General features: G+C 42.9%; 3 protein-coding genes and 2 long non-coding RNA genes across 7 annotated transcripts; 2 read left to right on the top strand and 3 right to left on the bottom strand.

Annotated features, from left to right (window-relative positions):
- Positions 1-105: 105 nt before the first annotated feature.
- slc22a15 (solute carrier family 22 member 15) lies at positions 106-9,135 on the bottom strand. Of its 3 annotated transcripts, none has more exons than XM_034609742.1 (13): positions 8,952-9,135; positions 7,108-7,257; positions 6,838-6,970; positions 5,870-6,034; positions 5,450-5,579; positions 4,995-5,055; positions 4,412-4,578; positions 3,737-3,877; positions 3,567-3,652; positions 2,910-3,018; positions 2,716-2,788; positions 1,792-1,950; positions 106-972 (listed from the first exon to the last, which is right to left on the bottom strand). In XM_034609742.1, exons 1-13 carry the CDS (start codon positions 9,033-9,035, stop codon positions 928-930), a joined length of 1,503 nt encoding a protein of 500 aa, XP_034465633.1. In that variant the 5' UTR covers positions 9,036-9,135; the 3' UTR covers positions 106-927. The 3 variants fall into 3 exon arrangements, 2 of the variants coding, with proteins under 2 accessions (XP_034465633.1, XP_034465634.1); XM_034609743.1 differs by having other exon boundaries at positions 4,421-4,578; positions 8,952-9,107; XR_004616373.1 differs by lacking the exon at positions 106-972 and adding an exon at positions 2,204-2,343 and having other exon boundaries at positions 1,811-1,950; positions 8,952-9,107.
- On the top strand, positions 3,536-6,142 carry LOC117776064. The gene is made up of 2 exons (XR_004616381.1): positions 3,536-3,604; positions 5,810-6,142. It is a non-coding gene; the product is annotated as an uncharacterized LOC117776064 (long non-coding RNA).
- A 796-nt stretch (positions 9,136-9,931) lies between the features above and the next one.
- LOC117776049 (SLAM family member 5-like) lies at positions 9,932-18,925 on the bottom strand. The gene is made up of 2 exons (XM_034609754.1): positions 17,867-18,925; positions 9,932-10,767 (listed from the first exon to the last, which is right to left on the bottom strand). Exons 1-2 carry the CDS (start codon positions 18,664-18,666, stop codon positions 10,722-10,724), a joined length of 846 nt encoding a protein of 281 aa, XP_034465645.1. The 5' UTR covers positions 18,667-18,925; the 3' UTR covers positions 9,932-10,721.
- LOC117776053 (SLAM family member 5-like) lies at positions 9,932-22,384 on the bottom strand. Its single transcript, XM_034609759.1, has 2 exons — positions 21,391-22,384; positions 9,932-10,756 (listed from the first exon to the last, which is right to left on the bottom strand). The coding sequence occupies exons 1-2, from the start codon at positions 22,096-22,098 to the stop codon at positions 10,739-10,741; spliced, it is 726 nt and encodes a 241-aa protein (XP_034465650.1). The 5' UTR covers positions 22,099-22,384; the 3' UTR covers positions 9,932-10,738.
- Positions 17,571-21,089, top strand: LOC117776063. The gene is made up of 2 exons (XR_004616380.1): positions 17,571-17,676; positions 20,976-21,089. It is a non-coding gene; the product is annotated as an uncharacterized LOC117776063 (long non-coding RNA).
- Positions 22,385-24,283: the final 1,899 nt, after the last annotated feature.

The following is a 24,283-nucleotide window of genomic DNA, read 5'->3' as shown; positions in this document are numbered from 1 at the left end:
GAGGAAAACACCACCGGACCTTTCCTGCATCTTCACACAGGGAACATATCCACACTCCACAACACTCCACACAAAATGATTGCGCATAAAACATCTTGTGCAACATTTGTTTTCTTATTTCTTTATTTACATGAATATAAACAACGAATCACATTTTTCTCTTTCAAACAATTGACGTGCAAAGTGTAGCTTCATCGGTAATAAAGGTGACAAGAAAAGGCACAGAAGGCAGAGACACTAAATTATATCACTTTGTGGTGAAGGGGGGGGGGCAGTCCATCACTCTTTTTGGCTATGGTCAATCCCAGCTGACATTGGGCGAGAGGCAGAAACTTCCTGTACACATCAGATCATAAAGAGATCTAGTTTCAGTCTCACAAAAATCTGACTTAAAAACATTGATAATCTGACCTCAGTCTGTTCTGATGCTGTAAAGCTGCATCTTCCCAACATTAAATCCTGATGACCCCCCCGCCACCATGCACGCACACACACGCACGTACACACAAACTGGAAATGTCTTTTGAGGAATGTGATTAAACTCAGCGAGTGTGTGATGTGATGTGTTTTTCGTCTCGTTTCCTTTTAATATTCCAGTATTTTTCACTCACTCTTTTTTAAGCAGCTTCTCCTGAAGCTTAACAACCATCACATATCCATCCTGTTGGATCAACTGCCACCAAATAAAGGCACCAACATCACAATGTCATTCAGGGATATTGAATCAAGGCAGAGTTTCTACTGTCCTGTAGATTTAGAAACAGGGGGAATCCCAGAGTGTCCGTGGCACCACCTTGTTTAAAATGTCCTTCGAGTTCATTGAAGGGACCGAACTATTGAGGCAATCAGTTCCATAAGGAATTAAGCGTGGACAGTCCTGTCTCGCTGCTCTGAGCTGCAGCTGCGATGAAGACAAGGCCGAAGGCTTCATTTGTTGTTTGATTTCCTTTTGTTGTCCTCGTACAAAAGCGCCTGGAGTCAAAGAGACGAAAAGACACAAGTGAATAAAGAGAAATTCAGCTCCAAACGGACATCAAACCGCAGCTGTCGAAGATAAAGAGCTTCCCCTTTCTGCCATTTTGATTCTCAGAGAGTTTCTTTCATGAGTTCAACCTGTGGACCAGCTCTGCTTCTGTTGAAGACTGACTTTACAGTAAATTACTGATTCCCACACACTGATGTTAATATTTGATTTATCATCCATCATCAATCCGCCCAGTGAATTTACTCTGTCTGTATGGATGTTAACGAACCAGTGTTTTCAGCATCAATTAATCATACGAATTTGAAGGAAGACAGTTTGATGATTATGGATTGTGATATGACTACATAGATGAAATTAATCTATTTTTATATGTAGGTGTGCATGACAGATTGTAAATAAAAATGGACGACAAGATAGCCCTCCAAAGTGGTTGGCTGACTGTACTACTGGTGATAAACCCCACCTCCTCCATGTTAGCAGATGGGACAAAGTAAACAATGAATACATTTTTTCTCAAAATCTCAAAAATGTGCTGAGAAATGATTGACAGGTCGTATTGGACCTTAATACAACGGCTCCATCCCCCGATCGATACTACACAGACCCTTCTGCTGATGATGTCATACAAGCCGATACACCTACCTGACCCATCATGTGTTAATCTGTCAATCAACTGCCTGTGTGCCTGCTCTTGTTTCTCACGAAAGGTCTCAACTCCCTCTCCTTAGGCCCTTTATACTGGCTTAAGTCATCATTTATGTAACTTCCTCAGTTCACAGCTGTGTTACAGATGTGCGTTGCGTCACCTTGCTCTCCAGCACTCGGCTGCGTGTTATGCTGTTGAGCTCCTCCAGAGTTTCGGCTACGGGTCCATTGAGGGTCTCAGGAAGCAGGAGGCCAAGGCAGCCTGCGGAGAGGCCGCTCAGACAGAACACAGTGAAGGGCATGGAAGTGTGGAAGGCCCGCTGCAACACACACACATAATATATATCAATAATGTAAATTTCTTTACTTCACAAAAACATCATTATACATTCATATCACATGAACTAAAATAAAAACATAAAGGAGTTACTGTTGAGCTTTAATTTTAAGGAAACAATGAAAATATGTGAAGTTATAGTTTTAAATCTAATCTCTAATTTACAGTCCCGAATCTGCTCAAGAGATACATATAAATAAATTCAAATATCTCCTGGTGAAAAAGCGGCGTCATACACTTAGAAGACACAGACGAAGATGTCAAGAGAGTTTGTGGAGATAAGAGCTGACACAAGGATGATGTATATAAAATCATGTGATCTCCACAGTGAAGTTAATTATCACTTCCTGTCTCTGTCTGCTGCTCCACCTCTCACCTGAATAACGAGGAGGATTTTATGTTGTTGTGAACGAGTCTGTGCAGAAAACCTCCTGCTTTGTTGCTCATGTGTGAAACCCCATCTCTTTTTCCGGATTTTACCTGCAGGTCATGTCTTAAACATCTATGGAGGAGGAGTTTATGACCTATACTACACCCAGCCACCAGGGGGCAATTGAGACACTGTTTTTTTAGTTTAATCGGTTTCTCACACACACACACACACACACACACACACACACACACACACACACACACACACACACACACACACACACACACACACACACACACACACACACACACACACACACACACACACACACACACACACACACACACACACACACACACACACACACACACACACCATGGAGGGAACAAATGGTGCCAGAATTCCTCCAATTCTGCTCGACATTGAACACACCCCCAAACCAGCGTTCCTGAAACACACGATAAAAACAAATATAAAACAGTGAAATCTTTTAGATCAAAACTTTATTAAAATCCTCGCTCTGTTAAATAGTTACACCGAGTTAACGCTCGCTACAACATGCAGTTCACCTGATAACTGTTGGGTAGAGCTCCGACGTATAGATGTAGGCGATGTTGAACGCAGCGCTGACCATCAGTTTCCCCAGAAGTGCCAACGACGTGACGCTCAGCAACGTCCCTACGGACACAAGATAAAAAACTATTCAGCTTCGACATCACTGAAAACAGTCAAACATCACAGTGGGTCGTGTGGGCGAGGAGCGTCGTCTGTATTCATTCAACATGTAACATGAGGTAACTGAACGCGTAACACAGGGAACTTGGAAATGCTCATCTGTCCAATGGTCTGTGAACTAGTCATGAGGAAAAAACTAATCGGATGAAGATTTTTCTCCTGTGAGGACACATGAGAATATTTCATCATATTATCATAATCTATATAGAAACACACACTTAAGTTTGCTTTACTATCCCTGTGGGACCACTCATTGACATGACACATTCCTTACAGTATTCCCAGCTTCATAGAGCTGACGATCCTGGACACGCAGCGAGCCGCAGGCACAGTCTTCAGACATGTTGTAGCAGAGTTTACAGTGTCTGTTGTTCAGCTTGGTTTGATCTTTATTATATTCATTTATTTTGACCGCATCTGCCGCTCCGTCTCCTTTTCTAGCACAGAATTCTAACTGTTGCTTCCCACCACGACAGCTGCATCACTCTCACCTGTGTTTTCAGGGATGAACGTGGTGCAGAGGCAGGCGGTGCCGGCCAGACACAGGAAGCCGGCCATGCTTTTCCTCCTCCCAGCCCTGCACAACAAGCCACAACACAAGAATTAACTGACACTCCTCGCACACGGTTTTTGTGTGTGTGCGTGTGTGTATGTGTCTCACCAGTGTTTGTTGATGAAGTATATACAGAGCGGATAGGCGGGCAGCTCCACCAGACCGTACATGGCCACATTAACGTAACGGTTGCCAGAGGTTTCACTGGCCCCAAAAGTCAGACCATAGTACACCAGACTGCACGCATACCTGCAACACACACACACATGTTTGTGGTAATAACGATCTGCAGCACTCAGCAGTTCTTTGACGTCTCTCTTCACCTTCAGTGTCAGTAGAAACTGTCACCTCCTGCAGGGGGAGCCTGCCACTGTGGGCCTCTCCTCAGACAAATGCATGAAAATAAATTCTAAATTGAATTTTAATTAAATTTTACTTCAGGATTGCAATATATTTATTCCTGTATTTTAAGAATTAAAAAAGTTATTTTTAGATAGAAAACTCACCAGATCAAATCATCTGTATTAAAATGCCCTTCAGACAAAATACTTTTTAAATGTTATGATAAAGACATGAATGTCTTTATCATAACATTTAGAGAATTAACAGAACCTGAAGATGTAGTTGTTGCATCAGCAGACAGAGCTGGTATAAAGAGCTTAAATGTTAGAAATTAGTATTAACAGCAGTAATACTACAGTAGCTGCAGAACAAGCAGAAATTACTGAATCTGTGGTAGAAGCAGGATTTGAACCAGCAACCATCAACAAGTGGTACACTCACCAGACATACATGAGCACCATGGTCCTAAGGCGCAGGACCGGATGGAGGACCAGCTGCAGGACACCCGTGCCCATGTTGCCATGGTTACCAGCTTTAGCATTGCCGACTCGCTGCAGCACCAGGTGGTTGGCGGCGTTGCCGTTTCTCAGCGCCATGTAGCGCAGAACCTCCAATCAGAAGACAGCACAGTTACAGACAGAGACGAGTGAACACCAGAGCAGCTTCTGACTTCAATAATGTATTCATTTATTAACCATGACATTTCAGAGTTATCGTGTTTTTAGTCTGGAATATTCTCCACGAAATTGAACATACTGCTCCATAATTCCTCTTGATGACAATATTTTAAAATATGTTTCAGATGGACATTGTGTATTAAACTGTGGTTTTCCTTCTCAAACATTATTTGTCATTTTGATTTTTTTCTGAGCTCATGACATTTTCCACTGAGGTCAAATCTTAAAAAACAGAAAGCATATTTTTTGACTCCTCAGTTCACTCTGTTGTTGAACCAGAGATAAAAAAAAATGAATAAACTGACACTAGATCTACTCAAGAACAACATCTGTATTAAAACATTCACCTCTTCAGCTCGCTCCGTCTGACCCTGAGAATACAGCCACCGAGGAGACTCTGGAAGAGTTCTGGAGACGACAAGAGAGGAAATATAATTTTCCCACATAGTTTAATTTTGAAAAATGCGACAGAGTTAATCTTAGAAACTTCCATTAACTTTAATTAAAGTTAGTTTGCACAAGGTCTGCCTCAAAATGACGTCAAGAACACAAGATTCGTACCCGAGATATTTTAGCTTAATTTTTTTACAACGGAAGGAAGTGGATATGTGTTGTAGATTTGCACGTCAGATTATATTTAGAGGTCATGATATGTTATTTGTAGAAATAGACAATAGAAACCTGTGGTAAATGATAAATACGCCTTGTTCTGTGTGTTCCAAAAACCAACCCCCACTCTGTTGTATTTGTTTTGGTTTGATGTGGATGCAGGCAGAGACTTGTCTCTGAGGTTCACACTCACACAGACAGAAGGAAGAACAGGACGCCAAGCGAGTTGGCTGCCGTGGCGAGACTCCTCCACGGCCGGATGAAGTATCCCAGAGCTCCGAACAGAGCAATACCGATTGCAAAACTCATACTGGTCAATGTCCCTGAAGAAACAAAGAAGTGAGACCAGGGTCGTTTAAGCTGCTTTCAGACATTCAGTGGACACCGCAGATCCTCAGTATTTTCTCTGGAGGGGATATTCGCCTCTGGATTTTACCTGGAGGTCATGTCTGAAAACGGCTTTAGTGTCCGATGCTACAAATCCATCCCACCCACAAAAATCTGCACTTCACCTGATGAACAAACAATTTCACTGCCAATAATTTAGCAGCAGGTCTAAACCAAGACAGCAAAGAAAACTGCGAATGACAATGTTTCCGTGGTGTCGTCTTGCCTGTCATGGCCCAGTAGGACTTGCCCACGTACTCCTGAGTGAGGACGAAGCTGACCAGGCCGATGCCGCCGTTCATCAGTCCCACCAGAAGACGAGACACGGCGAAGACCTCGTAGTTGGGGGCTAACGCCGTCATGTAGCCAAAGACCACCTCAAAAAAAAGACCTGGGAAGGAGAGAGACGATCATTATGGATTTATGGAAGAAGTGAATGAATAAGTGATAAGGCTGAATTATTTTAATGACACAAAGCAATGATCCCTTACAGCTCCAGGTAAACACACTTTTTCTTTTCAGGCCATGCCACAAATTAAATATATAAACCACAACTCTTCTGAAAATAACTCACCGGGGTTTCTACAGATTCACCCAATGTAATGAAAGACTTTTTAAAATCACACAAAGTTTAATACCCGTTACACAATAAAACCAAAAGCAATCCAGTGAGGACGATATGCCCTGGAATGATTTATTACTAAATCACATTTTTATCAGTATTTCCTTGTTTTGTGCATCACTGATTCTTGATGATTTAATTAACGTCGGCCTCGGCCTACGAGTAGTAAGAAAATGATAAAATCTTTAAAAGGTCATGTACAACACCGGCTCATTATGGGATGATGAACTGCAGAAGTGACAAAAAAAACGTCTCCTGCAGCGTAACACACCCGCACAATAATCCCAGTTCTAGTTGATACGTGTGGTGTCTCCCGACAGTCAGCAGTCGGACACACAGTCATTTTACAACATTACATAACATTAAAATAACATAATTGCCGGTAGCAGACAAGAAAAAAATATTCAAAATTACTGTGAATTAAATTTCAAACTTTTGAAAACTGTCTAAAGCCCAGTTTTTTAAGAAAACTGAATCCAATGCTTTTTGAGAATTTTCCAGACGTGCAGATAATTTCCACTGTTCCCAGGACAAACAGCGCCCGTCTATCAATGCTCTGTGGTTTCTCTCACCTGTCAAGTAGACCGGTCTCCTCCCGATCTTGTCGGAAAGCGGCCCGAAGACGATGTTTCCCACCAGAAGGCCCGCGAAGAACAGCGATCCAGCGAGACTGACCTTATAGGCCTGCTGCTTGACGAGAAACCACTGAGGAGCGACAGGGGACAGACACACAAACCAGTTTTGTTTCTGTACATTTAAGATGCAGAGATTTAAACGAGCACAGACGATGAATCCAGAGGCCTCGGCTCAGTAAGAGCGACCGTGAATGTTAACTCCTTCACCTCGGTCACTATGGAGTCGATGTCCTCTGTAAAGGTGACTTGTTGGTGCAGCTCCTGGCGTCCGGCCGCGGCGTCGTCCTGCTGCTCGATGTGGTACTCGGGTGTAGAACCAACCAGAACAATCAGCATGGACTGACACGCCATGTACACCTGAAACACACAGAACACAACTGTAACAAACACACTGAATAAAGATGGACGACATGACGGCTCACTGACAGTGAAGCCAAATCATCTTGATCGTCCCCTGGTGGCTGGCTGCAGTATAAACCCCACCTCCTCCATGTTAGCAAATGGGACATGGACCAAACTAAAAGAAAATCAAAGTAGACGTTAAATAAATGTTTGTCAAAGATGGTTTCTGTCATTTAAGGTAATTCTTATCACACTGATGTTTGTTCAAATGTCCATGTTTCCTGATTGACATGAAATTCACATGAACACCATCTCAAATCGGAACAAAAACTCGGAAAGTCCCAAAAAACTTTGTCATCACTTATTAACCAATTAACATAATTTTACATTCCACTCTATAGAAGCTTTTAATGTGAACTTCCCCTCAAACTGTTTGTTCACACCTCACAAGCTCCTAACAGCACATTTTATCCAGCAGACATTTTTATGGTTTAAGTGCACGTTGTACATCCTTTATCTGCCCGTCACATCTGATCCTTTTCTTTGCTCGTAGTTATTAAGTAAATATTATAAAGAGGTGTCAAGGTGTAGTTCCAACATGTCGATTACAGCGTCCATGTTGTAAACACATCCTCTCCCCTCCTGCAAACTAGAACCCTTCACAATCCAGATTCAATTAAAACTGTACAAAGCGATGTACAAATAAAAAGTATTATTATTATTGATGAAATCTAAAGCTTAGAAAGTAACTGAAGAGGGTTTGAGCAGCTCGTTCACTCAGGCTCGGGCTGGTTTCTCACAGTCTTAATCAGTTTGGATCAACAGGTTTTTAAAGTCATGTGACATCATTTAGAAGTCATGTTAAAAACATGTTAATGAGTTCAAACAAGAGGAATGAGAAGCTGAACACTGGGTTAAGATCCATATGGGAAACAGAGGCGGGAAGTAAAACCTAGAGATGAATGAAGAAAATGGTCTTAATGTGTTTGTAGGAACTTTAGTTAACTAGTTTAGTGACGTTTAACCAGCTAACGGGATTAGCTTAACCTCACAGAGCACAATGGCGAACCTCATTTACAGATGTGGACACTGACATTTAACGTCACACTGGAGACAACACACAGCGAAGGGCGACACAATTACGACATATATGAATAAAGGGGCTGTCGGGATGAATTCGGCATATGTTTGACGCCCATGTGGGGGATTTCCTTTTCATAAATGGGCAAATTGTTGAGATGTTCCGCAGATGCTCGTCAAAGCAGGTGTGCGGAGCGGAGCTGTTGTTTTAGCTGTGTTAGAATAAGACTTTAAATTGGATTAACTCGTGTTTAAATGTTTCTGCTATCAGCCGAATTCACTAATAGCTCTCGTACATTTCTATTGTATATTGAATTATGGGTTGCGTTATTTTAAAGCTAGTGGATAAGTCAGGTAACTCTATTCTTGTGGGTTATTTGAATGAAGTCTGGTGCTATCAACCCTGGAAGGACGCACTTGTGGCGCTAGCTTAACTTCACAGAAGTGTCCGAAATTCAATATATAAATATAAATTGAATATATAGTTTAATGGCTCCGGTGAAACAGTGAAATATGAACCAGCAGTAGAACCTTAAAGCCACGTCGCTCGGCCGCCTCCAACATGGACTCCTCCTCTTCTTCTTCTTTTACTTTTACAAAAAAACAACAACAGTTTGAGCTTTACTGACCTGAGTCACGACCAGAACCGCCACCGCCCGTTTCTGGTACGGTCCGAACTCACCGACCACCAGGAAGGCTGCGTCCACATCCATCCCCGAGCCTCCGGTACCGGGAGCTAAAGTTCATTACCGACGGAACGTGGGAGGGTTACCTCCGTGTATTTCCGGGTTCGTTTCCCTCCTGAATCCCACGAGTTCGATTGAAATAAACACAAATCTACACTTTATACCATCACAACAAAATAAATTTTATTTCAAGGCACACAACTCCAAAGCGTCAAACATTTAAAATGTGATAAACTATAAATAACACGTACAAAAGAGGTTTTCGTAACATATTTCCATTTTGTTAAGAGAGGAAGTTGTTTTTCAGAGCAAACAGGGATCAACTTTAAATACACAGAAGCAGCCAGTGCATAAAACATGGTGATAGTTCAGTTAATGACTTGGTTGTTGAATTTAATCACACACATGCGTCTTAATGTTTCACATTGACCCTGTACGTGCACATTGTGGGAAAAATAAGCAAAAAAATGATTCTGACTCATGACAGGCTGCGTTTTAAAAAATACATTCAATTATTCTGCCTCAAGTGACGGATAAAAATTGATAAAATGAAGAAACATAAGTTAACAACATACATAAGATTGCACATAATGAGCCAGGAACTATTTTCACCTTCAGTGTACATGGTTCAGTCATAGCTGTGCAGCAGTGGAAGGTAATGAAGATCATTAACTCAGGAGTACAACTTTGAAGTACTCATTCCAGTTTCCATCACAATCATACTCTGATTACTCCATCAACAAATCAATTAGGAAGTTATTATATTAGTACTTGCATTTACATGGACACAATACATTGACTATTGGCCTTATTCAGAGTAAGACAATAATATGAATATAATGTTGACACACGTTGCTAATAGAATACGTCTTTGACTTCTACGTGTACGGCTCCTCTTCTTCATCCTGAGATATTTGTATTCTTCCAGTTTCATGTCCGTCACGTGTTAGAAACCTCATCAACACGTCCACTCGCCTCCTGCTGAATTCTCACATGGACTCACTCTGACATTTTGAAGACATTTTACTCGGAGGCTGCAGGGAGACACTGGCTCAGACATCTGTTCTCACATACAGAACTTCCAGAACATTTCATCTGAATATCAGTTTAGTGAAGGTCTGAAAGCAGCTCAAGTTCATTTTGATTCCCTGACTTTACATATAATAGTTAAATAATATTTCTAAACTGTTGTTTTTACTACTTTGGTTTAAAAAAAATGCTTCATTTCTTCCACCACTGTCATACTATGAATTGAGACGGGGCAGTTAATTCATTATTTTTCTTACCCATCTCATATTTTTAATACCATACAGCTACAGCCTGTACACAGGTGGTTGCTTAAAAAAAAAAATAAAGAAGACAATATAGTCAGATTATAAAATTTCTTAGCTTCTGCCCTCAGCTCTACTGTTGTGGTCCTTCTTCAGCAGGAAGAATTCAGGGATGAACAGTCGAGTTGTTCATGGCACCGGAGACCAGATGTGATGCTGGAGCTTCATTACCTGGATGGAGGTCGTGGTTTTGCCTGCGTTTGTTCGTTAGCAGAAACACGAAGAAACCACTGAACAGAGTCCTGTGAAGTTTAGAGGAGGGCTGGGGCACGACTTAAGGAAGAGCTCAATTCATTTTGGGGCAATTCTTGGATTTTTTTCTTCCGCTCGGTGTTTCATAGTGAGACAGACTGATGGCCTTGGTGGAGGAATGTAAATCTCTCTAGTTTGGCTTTTGATTCAGGGGTCGATTAACAGATGGACTTCCAGAACTGCCATCCTCCCCTGAAGATACAGTCCCTGGACATAACTTTTTCTTGATGGCTTCTCGCTTCCAAACACAAAGTCCAGCCAAGACCACAGCAAGGATCAAGAAGCAGATACCTGCAACCAGCCCGCCTGGAGGTACCGGGTCCTCCTGGTACATTGGGTTATTAAGAGGGTCGCTCTCCTCTTCGCTGATTGGGTTCTTCATCCTGCACAATAACTGTTTTACACCCCTCGTCGCGTCATCGATGATGAGGAGGTTCTGCTGCCCCAGCTCCAACCCACCTGAGACATTCCTCCAGCTGTAGGTGAGGGGCTCAGTCCCGGCGGGGTCTCCCTGACAGGTGAGGGTACATCTGCTGGATTTGGGGCTGCATGACGGGGGCACCACCTCCACCGAGGGCTTGGGCACCTTCTTGATCACGATAACCGTGTACACTTGACTCTGCAGCTGGTTGTTGATCTCCACCCTGTATTCTCCCCCGTCGCTTTGCTTGGTGTCGTTGACGGTCAGTTGTGCGGTGCTCTCGTTCAGGCTGGTCCGTCCTTTAAACGAGCCGAAGAACTCCAGGTCTTTATTCACCCACTCCACCACCAGGTTCGTGTTGTGGGTCCACACGACGCTGGTGATGGTGGTTCCGTGCTTGGGAGGGGTCAGGACCAGGGAGTCGCCGACCGAGAAGTACGATTGACTTTGGCCCAGCGCGGAGCTCGTGAGGGCGGCTAGCAGCAGCACCGTGACGGGTCCGGAACTCGAGTGTCCATCCATGTCCTCGACTCAGAACCGGAGCGACTCAGACTTCATATATGCCTCAGAACACGAGCTGTGAGGCGGACACTGCCTGAGTCTCTTTCCGCTGATCACGAACCTTCTTCTGTGGACGTAGGAACCTCCTTTAGACCGGAACCGCCCTTCTCCGCCCAGCGTCAAAATCACCAGGCACCGATGGTCCTTCAGCTCTTCGTGCCTGTGCCTGATTTAAATTCGAATCATTTAAAATATATATCACAGCACATTTATTCAGGTTTCAGAGTTTAAAGACGATTCTATTACTACGACTCAGTCAGTTTTCAGACAGATCGAGAATAAACCGAAAGTAAAAAGAAGCTTCTCGTGTGTCTGTTTCCATACCCTGCCTCTGATTGGCCAACACGTGTGGCTTCCTGTCTGATTGGGTGGGGTCTGGTGAGTATCATGTTGAGCCAATCAGAAGCAGGGTCAGAGTGGTCGTCCCCTCCCTTTTTGCTTCCCACCACGACAGCTGCATCACTCACCTGTGTTTTCAGGGATGAACGTGGTGCAGAGGCAGGCGGTGCCGGCCAGACACAGGAAGCCGGCCCTGCACAACAAGTCACAACACACAACTCAGGAAATAACTGACACTCCTCACACACTGTGTGTGTGTGTGTGTGTCTCACCAGTGTTTGTTGATGAAGCATATACAGAGCGGGTAGGCGGGCAGCTCCACTGTACTTGGCCACGTTAATCGAAGGGCAACACATTTTTACATTACATTTAGCTGAGGCTTTTATCCAAAGCGACTCACAATAAGAGCATTCAACCATGAGGGTACAAACCCAGAACAACAAGAATCAAGAAAGTACTATTTCTTCCGGAAAGCCAAACTACAAAGTGCTATAAGGAAGTGCCATTTATCCAAGGTATAGTCGGATCAGGTGTGTTTTTAGTTTGCGGCGGAAGATGTACAGACTTTCTGCTGTCCTGATGTCATTGGGGAGCTCATTCCACCATTTAGGAGCCAGGACATCAAACAGTTGTGACATTTACGACATATATGAATAAATGGGTTTTGATTGAAATAAACACAAATCTACACTTTATACCATCACAACAAAATACATTTTATTTCAAGGCACACAACTCTACAGCGTCAAACCTTTAAAATGTGAGAAACTATAAATTACAAAGACAAAATGGAGGTTTTCGTAACATATTTCCATTTTGTTAAGAGAGGAAGTTGTTTTTCAGAGCAAACAGGGATCAACTTTAAATACACAGAAGCAGCCAGTGCATAAAACATGGTGATAGTTCAGTTAATGATTTTGTTGTTGAATTTAATCACACACATGCGTCTTAATGTTTCACATTGACCCTGTACGTGCACATTGTTGGAGAAATAATCAGAAAAATGATTGACTCACGACAGGCTGCGTTTTAAAAAATACATTCAATTATTCTGCCTCGAGTGACGGATAAAAATTTATAAAATGAAGAAACATTAGTTAACAACATACATAAGATGGCACATAATGAACCAGGAACTATTTTCACCTTGAGTGTACATGGTTCAGTCATAGCTGTGCAGCGGTGGAAGGTAATGAAGATCATTAACTCAGGAGTACAACTTTGAAGTACTCATTCCAGTTTCCATCACAATCATACTCTGATTACTCCATCAACAAATCAATTAGGAAGTTATTATATTAGTACTTGCGTTTACATGGACACAATACATTGACTATTGGCCTTATTCAGAGTAAGACAATAATATGAATATAATGTTGACACACGTTGCTAATAGAATATTCCATTCATAATCCTGGTGACTTTTTAAACTGATGATGTCACATGTCAACATTACGTCCATTATGTCATACGTCTGACATTCCCACTAGAATTTTAAAACTCCAAACTGGAATTATTTAATGCCCGATACTCTCATTTACCCTTCTGAGAGTTTTCTGTCTGATTTTAACAAACTTTCAACTCCTCTGTCTTTTAATCTTGTTTACACTCAAATCCAGGACACATGTTGTCATCAGTTGGTAACTGTCGCATGTCGATGACACAAAATGCTGTGAAACCTCCAATGGGACATTATGAGATTAACACGTAAACATAATGAGACTAAGGTCAGAATACTCCATATGTCTTAGTTTGACAATTGATTAGTCTGAGTATGATCTCATTCAGGTTCAATTCATCAGAACACGCCCTTTACATGCAGTGCCTTATTCAGATTGTCTTATTCTGGTTAATGTCAGAATATTGGTGTCCATGGAAACGTGTCTGCTAAGATATAAATTCACAGGCTAAATTGAAGCATGTGAAGTCATTAAAATGTACGCTACCTCACACATCAACATTTCAAATCAAATAAATTTTGAAGACATTTTACTCGGAGGCTGCAGGGAGACACTGGCTCAGACATCTGTTCTCACATACAAAACTTCCAGAACATTTCATCTGATTATCAGTTTAGTGAAGGTCTGAAAGCAGCTCAACTTCATTTTGATTCCCTGACTTTACATATAATAGTTAAACAATATTTCTAAACGGTTGTTTTTACTACTTTGGTTTTAAAAAATGCATCATTTCTTCCACCACTGTCATACTATGAATTTAGATGGGGCAGTTCATGAATTATTTTTCTTACCCATCTCATATAGGTACAGCCTGTACACAGGTGGTTGCTTAAAAAAAATTGTCAGATTATGAAATTTCTTAGCTTCTGCCCTCAGCTCTACTGTTGTGGTTTCATATAAAAAACTGAAAAGTCCTCTGCAGCAGGAAGAATTCAGGGATGAACAGTCAAGTTGTTTATGGCACCGGAGACCAGATGTGATGCTGGAGCTTCATTAGCTTAGAGGAGGGCTGGGGCACGACTTCAGAAAGAGGTCAATTGTTTTTGGGGCAAATCCTCGCCTTGGTGTGGATTTTCATTCAGGGGTTCATGAACAGATGGCTCTCTTTCTGCTAAATCAGAACTCCTGACCTCCTCTGAAGATACAGTCTCTGGACCTGCACAGAACTTTTTCTTGATGGCTTCTCGCTTCCAAACTCCAAGTCCAGCCAAGACCCCAGCAAGAATCAAGAAGAAGAGACCTGCAACCAGCCCGCCTGGAGAGAAAGATCCCGTGTCCTCCTGGTACATTGGGTTATCAAGATGGTCGCTCTCCTCTTCGCTGACTGGGTTCTTCATCCTGCACAAGAACTGTTTTACACCCCTCGTCTTCTCGTCATCGATGAGGTGGTCCATGCTCTGCTGCTCAGGCCCCCACTGAGCTGGGTCATCTGGGTCATCTGGGTCGACCTTCCTCCAGCTGTAGGTGACGGGCTCAGTCCCGGCGGGGTCTCCCTGACAGGTGAGGGTACAGTTGCTGGATTTGGGGCTGCATGTCAGGGTCCTCACCACCACCGAGGGCTTGGGCACCTTCTTGATCACGATAACCGTGTACACTTGACTCTGCAGCTGGTTGTTGATCTCCACCCTGTATTCTCCCCCGTCGCTTTGCTTGGCGGCGCTGACGGTCAGTTGTGCGGTGCTCTCGTTCAGACTGCTCCGTCCTTTAAACGACCTGAAGAACTCCAGGTCTTTATTCACCCACTCCACCACCAGGCTCGAGTTGTGGGTCCACACGACGCCGGTGATGACGGTTCCGTGCTTCGGAGGCCTCAGGACCAGGGAGTCGCCGACCGAGAAGTACGATTGACTTTGGCCCAGCGCGGAGCTCGTGAGGGCGGCTAGCAGCAGCACCGTGACGGGTCCGGAACTCGAGTGTCCATCCATGTCCTCGACTAAGAACCAGAGCGACTCAAACTTCATATATGCCTCAGAACACGAGCTGTGAGGCGGACACTACCTGAGTCTCTTTCCGCTGATCACGAACCTTCTTCTGTGGAAGTAGGAACCTCCTTTAGACCGGAACCGCCCTTCTCCGCCGAGCGTCAAAATCACCAGGCACCGATGGTCCTTCAGCTCTTCGTGCCTGTGCCTGATTTAAATTCGAATCATTTAAAATATATATCACAGCACATTTATTCAGAGTTTAAAGACGATTCTATTACTACGACTCAGTCAGTTTTCAGACAGACCGAAAATAAACCGGAAGTAAAAAGAAGCTTCTCGTGTGTCCGTTTCCTTTTGGAGTCCGGTGTGTGTCATATACAGAGCGGGCAGCTCCACTGTACTCCACGTTAATCGAAGGGCAACACATTTTTACATTACATTTAGCTGAGGCTTTTATCCAAAGCGACTCACAATAAGAGCATTCAACCATGAGGGTACAAACCCAGAACAACAAGAATCAAGAAAGTACTATTTCTTCCAGAAAGCCAAACTACAAAGTGCTATAAGGAAGTGCCTTTTAAGTGCTACTAAATTGTTAGTTTAAACTTTTATTCAAGGTATAGTCGGATCAGGTGTGTTTTTAGTTTGCGGCGGAAGATGTACAGACTTTCTGCTGTCCTGATGTCATTGGGGAGCTCATTCCACCATTTAGGAGCCAGGACATCAAACAGTTGTGACATTTACGACATATATGAATAAATGGGTTCGATTGAAATAAACACAAATCTAGACTTTATACCATCACAACAAAAGAAATTTAATTTCAAGGCACACAACTCTACAGCGTCAAACATTTAAAATGTGAGAAACTATAAATTACAAAGACAAAATGGAGGTTTTCGTAACATATTTCCATTTTGTTAAGAGAGGAAGTTGTTTTTCAGAGCAAACAGGGATCAACTTTAAATACACAGAAGCAGCCAGTGCATAAAACATGGTTATAGTTCGGTTAATGACTTGGTTGTTGAATTTAATCACACACATGCGTCTTAATGTTTCACATTGACCCTGTACGTGCACATTGTGGGAAAAATAATCAGAAAAATGATTCTGAGTCACGACAGGCTGCGTTTTAAAAAATACATTCAATTATTCTGCCTCGAGTGACGGATACAAATTGATCAAATGAAGAAACATTAGTTAACAACATACATAAGATGGCACATAATGAGCCAGGAACTATTTTCACCTTCAGTGTACATGGTTCAGTCATAGTTGTGCAGCAGTGGAAGGTAATGAAGATCATTAACTCAGGAGTACAACTTTGAAGTACTCATTCCAGTTTCCATCACAATCATACTCTGATTACTCCATCAACAAATCAATTAGGAAGTTATTATATTAGTACTTGCGTTTACATGGACACAATACATTGACTATTGGCCTTATTCAGAGTAAGACAATAATATGAATATAATGTTGACACACGTTGCTAATAGAATATTCCATTCATAATCCTGGTGACTTGTTACACTGATGATGTCACATGTCAACATTACGTCCATTATGTCATACGTCTGACATTCCCACTAGAATTTTAAAACTCCAAACTGGAATTATTTAATACACGATACCCTCATTTACCCTTGTGAGAGTTTTCTGTCTGATTTTAACAAACTTTCAACTCCTCTGTCTTTTAATCTTGTTTACACTCAAATCCAGGACACATGTTGTCATCAGTTGGTAACTGTCGAATGTCGATGACACAAAATGCTGTGGAACGTCCAATGGGACATTATGAGATTAACACGTAAACATAATGAGACTAAGGTCAGAATACTCCATATGTCTTCTACGTGTACGGCTCCTCTTCGTCATCCTGAGATATTTATATTCGTCCAGTTTCATGTCCGTCACGTGTTAGAAACCTCATCAACACGTCCACTCGCCTCCTGCTGAATTCTCACATGGACTCACTCTGACATTTTGAAGACATTTTACTCGGAGGCTGCAGGGAGACACTGGCTCAGACATCTGTTCTCACATACAGAACTTCCAGAACATTTCATCTGATTATCATTTTAGTGAAGGTCTGAAAGCAGCTCAACTTCATTTTGATTCCCTGACTTTACATATAATAGTTAAACAATATTTCTAAACGGTTGTTTTTACTACTTTGGTTTTAAAAAATGCATCATTTCTTCCACCACTGTCATACTATGAATTTAGATGGGGCAGTTCATGAATTATTTTTCTTACCCATCTCATATAGGTACAGCCTGTACACAGGTGGTTGCTTAAAAAAAATTGTCAGATTATGAAATTTCTTAGCTTCTGCCCTCAGCTCTACTGTTGTGGTTTCATATAAAAAACTGAAAAGTCCTCTGCAGCAGGAAGAATTCAGGGATGAACAGTCAAGTTGTTTATGGCACCGGAGACCAGATGTAATGCTGGAGCTTCATTAGCTTAGAGGAGGGCTGGGGCACGACTTCAGAAAGAGGTCAATTGTTTTTGGGGCAAATCCTCGCCTTGGTTTGGATTTTCATTCAGGGGTTCATGAACAGATGGCTCTCTTTCTGCTAAATCAGAACTCCTGACCACCTCTGAAGATACAGTCTCTGAACCTGCACAGAACTTTTTCTTGATGGCTTCTCGCTTCCAAACACAAAGTCCAGCCAAGACCACAGCAACGATCAAGAAGCAGATAATTGCAGCCAGCCCGCCTGCAGATAACGGGTCCTCCTGGTACATTGGGTTCTTAAGAGGGTCGCTCTCCTCTTCGCTGACTGGGTTCTTCATCCTGCACGAGAACTGTTTTACACCCCTCGTCTTCTCGTCATTGATGATGATGAGGTCCATGCTCTGCTGCTCAGGCCCCCACCCACCTGAGTCCTTCCTCCAGCTGTAGGTGACGGGCTCAGTCCCGGTGGGGTCTCCCTGACAGGTGAGGGTACAGTTGCTGGATTTGGGGCTGCATGTCAGGGTCCTCACCTCCACCGAGGGCTTGGGCACCTTCTTGATCACGATAACCGTGTACACTTGACTCTGCAGCTGGTTGTTGATCTCCACCCTGTATTCTCCCCCGTCGCTTTGCTTGGCGGCGCTGACGGTCAGTTGTGCGGTCCTCTCGTTCAGGCTGCCCCGTCCTTCAAACGAGCCGAAAAACTCCAGGTCTTTATTCACCCACTCCACCACCAGGTTCGAGTTGTGGGTCCACAGGACGCTGGTGATGGTGGTTCCGTGCTTGGGAGGGGTCAGGACCAGGGAGTCGCCGACCGAGAAGTACGATTGACTTTGGCCCAGCGCGGAGCTCGTGAGGGCGGCTAGCAGCAGCACCGTGACGGGTCCGGAACTCGAGTGTCCATCCATGTCCTCGACTCAGAACCGGAGCGACTCAAACTTCATATATGCCTCAGAACACGAGCTGTGAGGCGGACACTGCCTGAGTCTCTTTCCGCTGATCACGAACCTTCTTCTGTGGAAGTAGGAACCTCCTTTAGACCGGAACCGCCCTTCTCCGCCGAGCGTCAAAATCACCAGGCACCGATGGTCCTTCAGCTCTTCGTGCCTGTGCCTGATTTAAATTCGAATCATTTAAAATATATATCACAGCACATTTATTCAGAGTTTAAAGACGATTATATTACTACGACTCAGTCAGTTTTCAGACAGACCGAAAATAAACCGGAAGTAAAAAGAAGCTTCTCGTGTGTCCGTTTCCTTTTGGAGTCCGGTGTGTGTCATATACAGAGCGGGTAGGCGGGCAGCTCCACTGTACTCCACGTTAATCGAAGGGCAACACATTTTTACATTACATTTAGCTGAGGCTTTTATCCAAAGCGACTCACAATAAGAGCATTCAACCATGAGGGTACAAACCCAGAACAACAAGAATCAAGAAAGTACTATTTCTTCCAGAAAGCCAAACTACAAAGTGCTATAAGGAAGTGCCTTTTAAGTGCTACTAAATTGTTAGTTTAAACTTTTATCCAAGGTATAGTCGGATCAGGTGTGTTTTTAGTTTGCGGCGGAAGATGTACAGACTTTCTGCTGTCCTGATGTCATTGGGGAGCTCATTCCACCATTTAGGAGCCAGGACATCAAACAGTTGTGACATTTACGACATATATGAATAAATGGGTTCGATTGAAATAAACACAAATCTAGACTTTATACCATCACAACAAAAGAAATTTAATTTCAAGGCACACAACTCTACAGCGTCAAACATTTAAAATGTGAGAAACTATAAATTACAAAGACAAAGTGGAGGTTTTCGTAACATATTTCCATTTTGTTAAGAGAGGAAGTTGTTTTTCAGAGCAAACAGGGATTAACTTTAAATACACAGAAGCAGCCAGTGCATAAAACATGGTTATAGTTCGGTTAATGACTTGGTTGTTGAATTTAATCACACACATGCGTCTTAATGTTTCACATTGACCCTGTATGTGCACATTGTGGGAAAAATAAGCAAAAAAATGATTCTGACTCACGACAGGCTGCGTTTTAAAAAATACATTCAATTATTCTGCCTCGAGTGACGGATAAAAAGTAATAAAATGAAGAAACATTAGTTAACAACATACATAAGATGGCACATAATGAGCCAGGAACTATTTTCACCTTCAGTGTACATGGTTCAGTCATAGTTGTGCAGCAGTGGAAGGTAATGAAGATCATTAACTCAGGAGTACAACTTTGAAGTACTCATTCCAGTTTCCATCACAATCATACTCTGATTACTCCATCAACAAATCAATTAGGAAGTTATTATATTAGTACTTGCGTTTACATGGACACAATACATTGACTATTGGCCTTATTCAGAGTAAGACAATAATATGAATATAATGTTGAAACACGTTGCTAATAGAATATTCCATTCATAATCCTGGTGACTTGTTACACTGATGATGTCACATGTCAACATTACGTCCATTATGTCATACGTCTGACATTCCCACTAGAATTTTAAAACTCCAAACTGGAATTATTTAATACACGATACTCTCATTTACTCTTCTGAGAGTTTTCTGTCTGATTTTAACAAACTTTCAACTCCTCTGTTTTTTAATCTTGTTTACACTCAAATCCAGGACACATGTTGTCATCAGTTGGTAACTGTCGCATGTCGATGACACAAAATGCTGTGGAACGTCCAATGGGACATTATGAGATTAAAACGTAAACATAATGAGACTAAGGTCAGAATACTCCATCATCGTCATCCTGAGATATTTATATTCTTCCAGTTTCATGTCCGTCACGTGTTAGAAACCTCATCAACACGTCCACTTCGCCTCCTGCTGAATTCTCACATGGACTCACTCTGACATTTTGAAGACATTTTACTCGGAGGCTGCAGGGAGACACTGGCTCAGACATCTGTTCTCACATACAGAACTTCCAGAACATTTCATCTGAATATCAGTTTAGTGAAGGTCTGAAAGCAGCTCAAGTTCATTTTGATTCCCTGACTTTACATATAATAGTCAAATAATATTTCTAAACTGTTTTTACTACTTTGGTTTCAAAAAATGCTTCATTTCTTCCACCACTGTCATACTATGAATTGAGACGGGGCAGTTACTGAATTATTTTTCTCACCCATCTCATATTTTGAATACCATACAGCTACAGCCTGTACACAGGTGGTTGCTTAAAAAAGCAGGAAGAATTCAGGGATGAACAGTCCAGTTGTTCATGGCACCGGAGACCAGATGTGATGCTGGAGCTTCATTAGCTGGATGGAGGTCGTGGTTTTGCCTGCGTTTGTTCGTTAGCAGAAACACGAAGAAACCACTGAACAGAGTCCTGTGAAGTTTAGAGGAGGGCTGGGGCACGACTTCAGGAAGAGCTCAATTCATTTTGGGGCAGATCTTGGATTTTTTTCTTCTGCTCGTGTTTCATAGTGAGACAGACTGATGGCCTTGGTGGAGGAATGTAAATCTCTCTAGTTGGGCTTTCCATTCAGGGGTTTCATAACAGATGGACTTCTATCTCCTTAAGTTAAACCAGAACTCCCGACCTCCCCTAAATAGTCCCTGAATCTGCAGAGAACTTTTTCTTGATGGCTTCTCGCTTCCAAACTCCAAGACCAACCAAGACCACAGCAAGGATCGAGGAGCAGATAATTGCAGCCAGCTCGCCTGGAGACACATATCCCTTCCGGTACATTGGGTTCTTAAGAGGGTCGCTCTCCTCTTCGCTGACTGGGTTCTTCATCCTGCACGAGATCTCTTCTACACGCTTCGTCTTCACGTCATTGATGATGAGGTGGTCCATGCTCTGCTGCTCCGGCCCCCACCAACCTGAGTCCTTCCTCCAGCTGTAGGTGAGGGGCTCAGTCCCGGCGGGGTCTCCCTGACAGGTGAGGGTACATCTGCTGGAATTGGTGCTGCATGAAGTGGGCACCACCACCACCGAGGGCTTGGGCACCTTCTTGATCACGATAGCCGTGTACACTTGACTCTGCTGCACGTTGTTGATCTCCACCCTGTATTCTCCCCCGTCGCTTTGCCTGGCGGCGCTGACGGTCAGTTGTGCGGTGCTCTCGTCCAGGCTGGTCCGTCCTTTAAACGAGCCGAAGAACTCCAGGTCTTTATTCACCCACTCCACCACCAGGTTCGAGTTGTGGGTCCACACGACGCTGGAGATGACACTTCCGTGCTCGGGAGGAGTCAGGACCAGTTGTTTGCCGTCCTCGAAGTAGAACGGTTTACTTTGGCCCAGCGCGGAGCTCGTGAGGGCGGCGAGCAGCAGCACCGTGACGGGTCCGGAACTCGAGTGTCCATCCATGTCCTCGACTCAGAACCGGAGCGACTCAAACTTCATATATGCCTCAGAACACGAGCTGTGAGGCGGACACTGCCTGAGTCTCTTTCCGCTGATCACGATCTTCTTCTGTGGAAGTAGGAATCTCCTTTAGACCGGAACCGCCCTTCTCCGCCGAGCGTCAAAATCACCAGGCACCGATGGTCCTTCAGCTCTTCGTGCCTGTGCCTGATTTAAATTCGAATCATTTAAAATATATATCACAGCACATTTATTCAGAGTTTAAAGACGATTCTATTACTACGACTCAGTCAGTTTTCAGACAGACCGAGAATAAACCGGAAGTAAAAAGAAGCTTCTCGTGTGTCTGTTTCCATACCCTGCCTCTGATTGGCCGAGTCTGAGTATCATGTTGAGCCAATCAGAAGCCGGGTCAGAGCGGGTCTTCCCCCCCACACACCCCACCTCGGGTGTGGTTATAATAAAAATAGCATGAATAAGAGGGAAGTTATTTAGGTTGAAGTAATAGGGAGGAACATGGAAACACAGAAATAAGATCCAGCTCTGTTATTCACACAGTTTTCAGAAAACAGCAAACCACCTGAAAACATCTGTTCTGTGTCCAATCTTCAGCTTCTCTTTGAATAATAAGCAATCATCGAAACTTCACCAATTTGAAAAGTACTGTATTTTATGTATCATATTCATGGGCTGTGATAGAACTGTTGTCACTGAAATTAACCCTCTAAACTCTTTGTTTCCTTTCTGAGCTGCAGCAGAATAATGAGAATAGATCAACTGTGTCTGATGCATCTGTTATAGAACTGAAAGCCTGATGAAAACTGACAAAAGCACATGGAATATTTTGCTCAATAAAGAAATGGAAAAAGGTTGAGGACAGCTTATGTACTTTTAGTGCATGAGAGTAAGGACGGTTTCTTTATACTTTGGCCTTCATGTAACATAAGTCTTATCAAGTGTATTGCATAAAAATTCAAAATAGATTACAAATTACTCTGAACAGAAATGTTTTTAAACACAATTAGTTGAAGCAAAATACAAAGTGCATCTTTCATTAAAAAATGAAGGCTCTTATAGAACTGACAGGCTGCTGTATGTGAGTGCATGCAACAATGTCCGTTTCTTATTGAAATCATCATGCAGCCATCGAGCCGTCAAACTAACCATACTCACTGGACTGACGTCTGAGGCCCATAGGTCAGTAAGGGCAAGCTCAAATCGTGGCAGCGGTAGCTCGTAGAGGCACTTCTGGTGTCAACGGAAACTGCCACTGATATGTAAAGGCAGTGGTCTTTGATGCCACACCGGTTGGAGGCAGCTGTCTTTGATGCCACACCGTTTGGAGGCAGCTGTCTTTGATGCCACACCGTTTGGAGGCAGCTGTCACTGCCAGACTCCCCCCCTTCACTAACGCTGGCTGCAAGCGCCTCGCATTCTTGCCATACATTGTAGTTGCGATGAGGGACTCTAAGGTGTTGGTAGTGTTAAAATTTGCAAATGCTTTTCCCTCTCGGAATAAATTGCAATCTTACAGTCACTCTCAGAATGTATAAAAAACATCCACACCAACAGTTTTCAGTTCCAACTCAAACACATCACGGTGGCATGGACAGGGACTGATGTACGACGTCATGAGCGCGAACAGGTACGCTGTGTTCATCAGACGTTTTAATTGGCTATAATTTAAGATTCCGATAAATAAATAATAAAAAGTGTCTATTATCGAGTCAATAATATATCGGATCGATATATACGCTGCATCGTGCATCCCTATGACCATCTTTCATGCAGCTTTTTCAGTGTCCCAGCACAATCTGCAAATCCACGTGAACTTGAGCTGTTGACCACACGAGTATTAACATCGTGACATTAAACAGACCGTTTAACCAAAGACTGTAAATAATGTTGGACATCCTCCCGCTTCACAGAAATGAAATGACAAAAAAAAACAACCACATTTGACAAACATTTAACGTCAATTTTTTTTGTTTTGTCTATTTCCAATCTGCTAACATGGAGGAGGTGGGGTTTATGACCTATACTGCAGCCAGACACCAGGGAGCGATCAAGACACTTTGGGTTCACTTATGGGAGCCGACATGTTTATTTACAATTTCACCAAACTTAAGTTAAAATTAAAACAGAAGCGTCACGGCAACCCGCTCAGACTTAATTTTCTTAGTTGAAA

This window comes from Hippoglossus hippoglossus, chromosome 15 (genome assembly GCF_009819705.1).
Source record: "Hippoglossus hippoglossus isolate fHipHip1 chromosome 15, fHipHip1.pri, whole genome shotgun sequence".
NCBI lineage: Eukaryota > Metazoa > Chordata > Actinopteri > Pleuronectiformes > Pleuronectidae > Hippoglossus > Hippoglossus hippoglossus.
This window is presented reverse-complemented; position numbering and strand designations above follow the sequence as displayed.

Excerpts from the sequence above, each read along its gene's own strand:
- LOC117776049 (XM_034609754.1), bottom strand. The coding sequence starts at position 18,666 with ATGGATGGACACTCGAGTTCCGGACCCGTCACGGTGCTGCTGCTAGCC. Across the intron at positions 10,768-17,866 it reads TCTGATTTAGCAGAAAGAGA|TGGAAGTCCATCTGTTAATC; the intron begins GCCATCTGTTCA and ends GGATGGCAGTTC.
- slc22a15 (XM_034609742.1), bottom strand. The coding sequence starts at position 9,035 with ATGGATGTGGACGCAGCCTTCCTGGTGGTCGGTGAGTTCGGACCGTAC. Across the intron at positions 6,035-6,837 it reads GAGACCGGTCTACTTGACAG|GTCTTTTTTTTGAGGTGGTC; the intron begins GTGAGAGAAACC and ends TCTCCTTCCCAG. Across the intron at positions 5,580-5,869 it reads GTCCTACTGGGCCATGACAG|GGACATTGACCAGTATGAGT; the intron begins GCAAGACGACAC and ends TTGTTTCTTCAG.
- LOC117776053 (XM_034609759.1), bottom strand. The coding sequence starts at position 22,098 with ATGGATGGACACTCGAGTTCCGGACCCGTCACGGTGCTGCTGCTCGCC.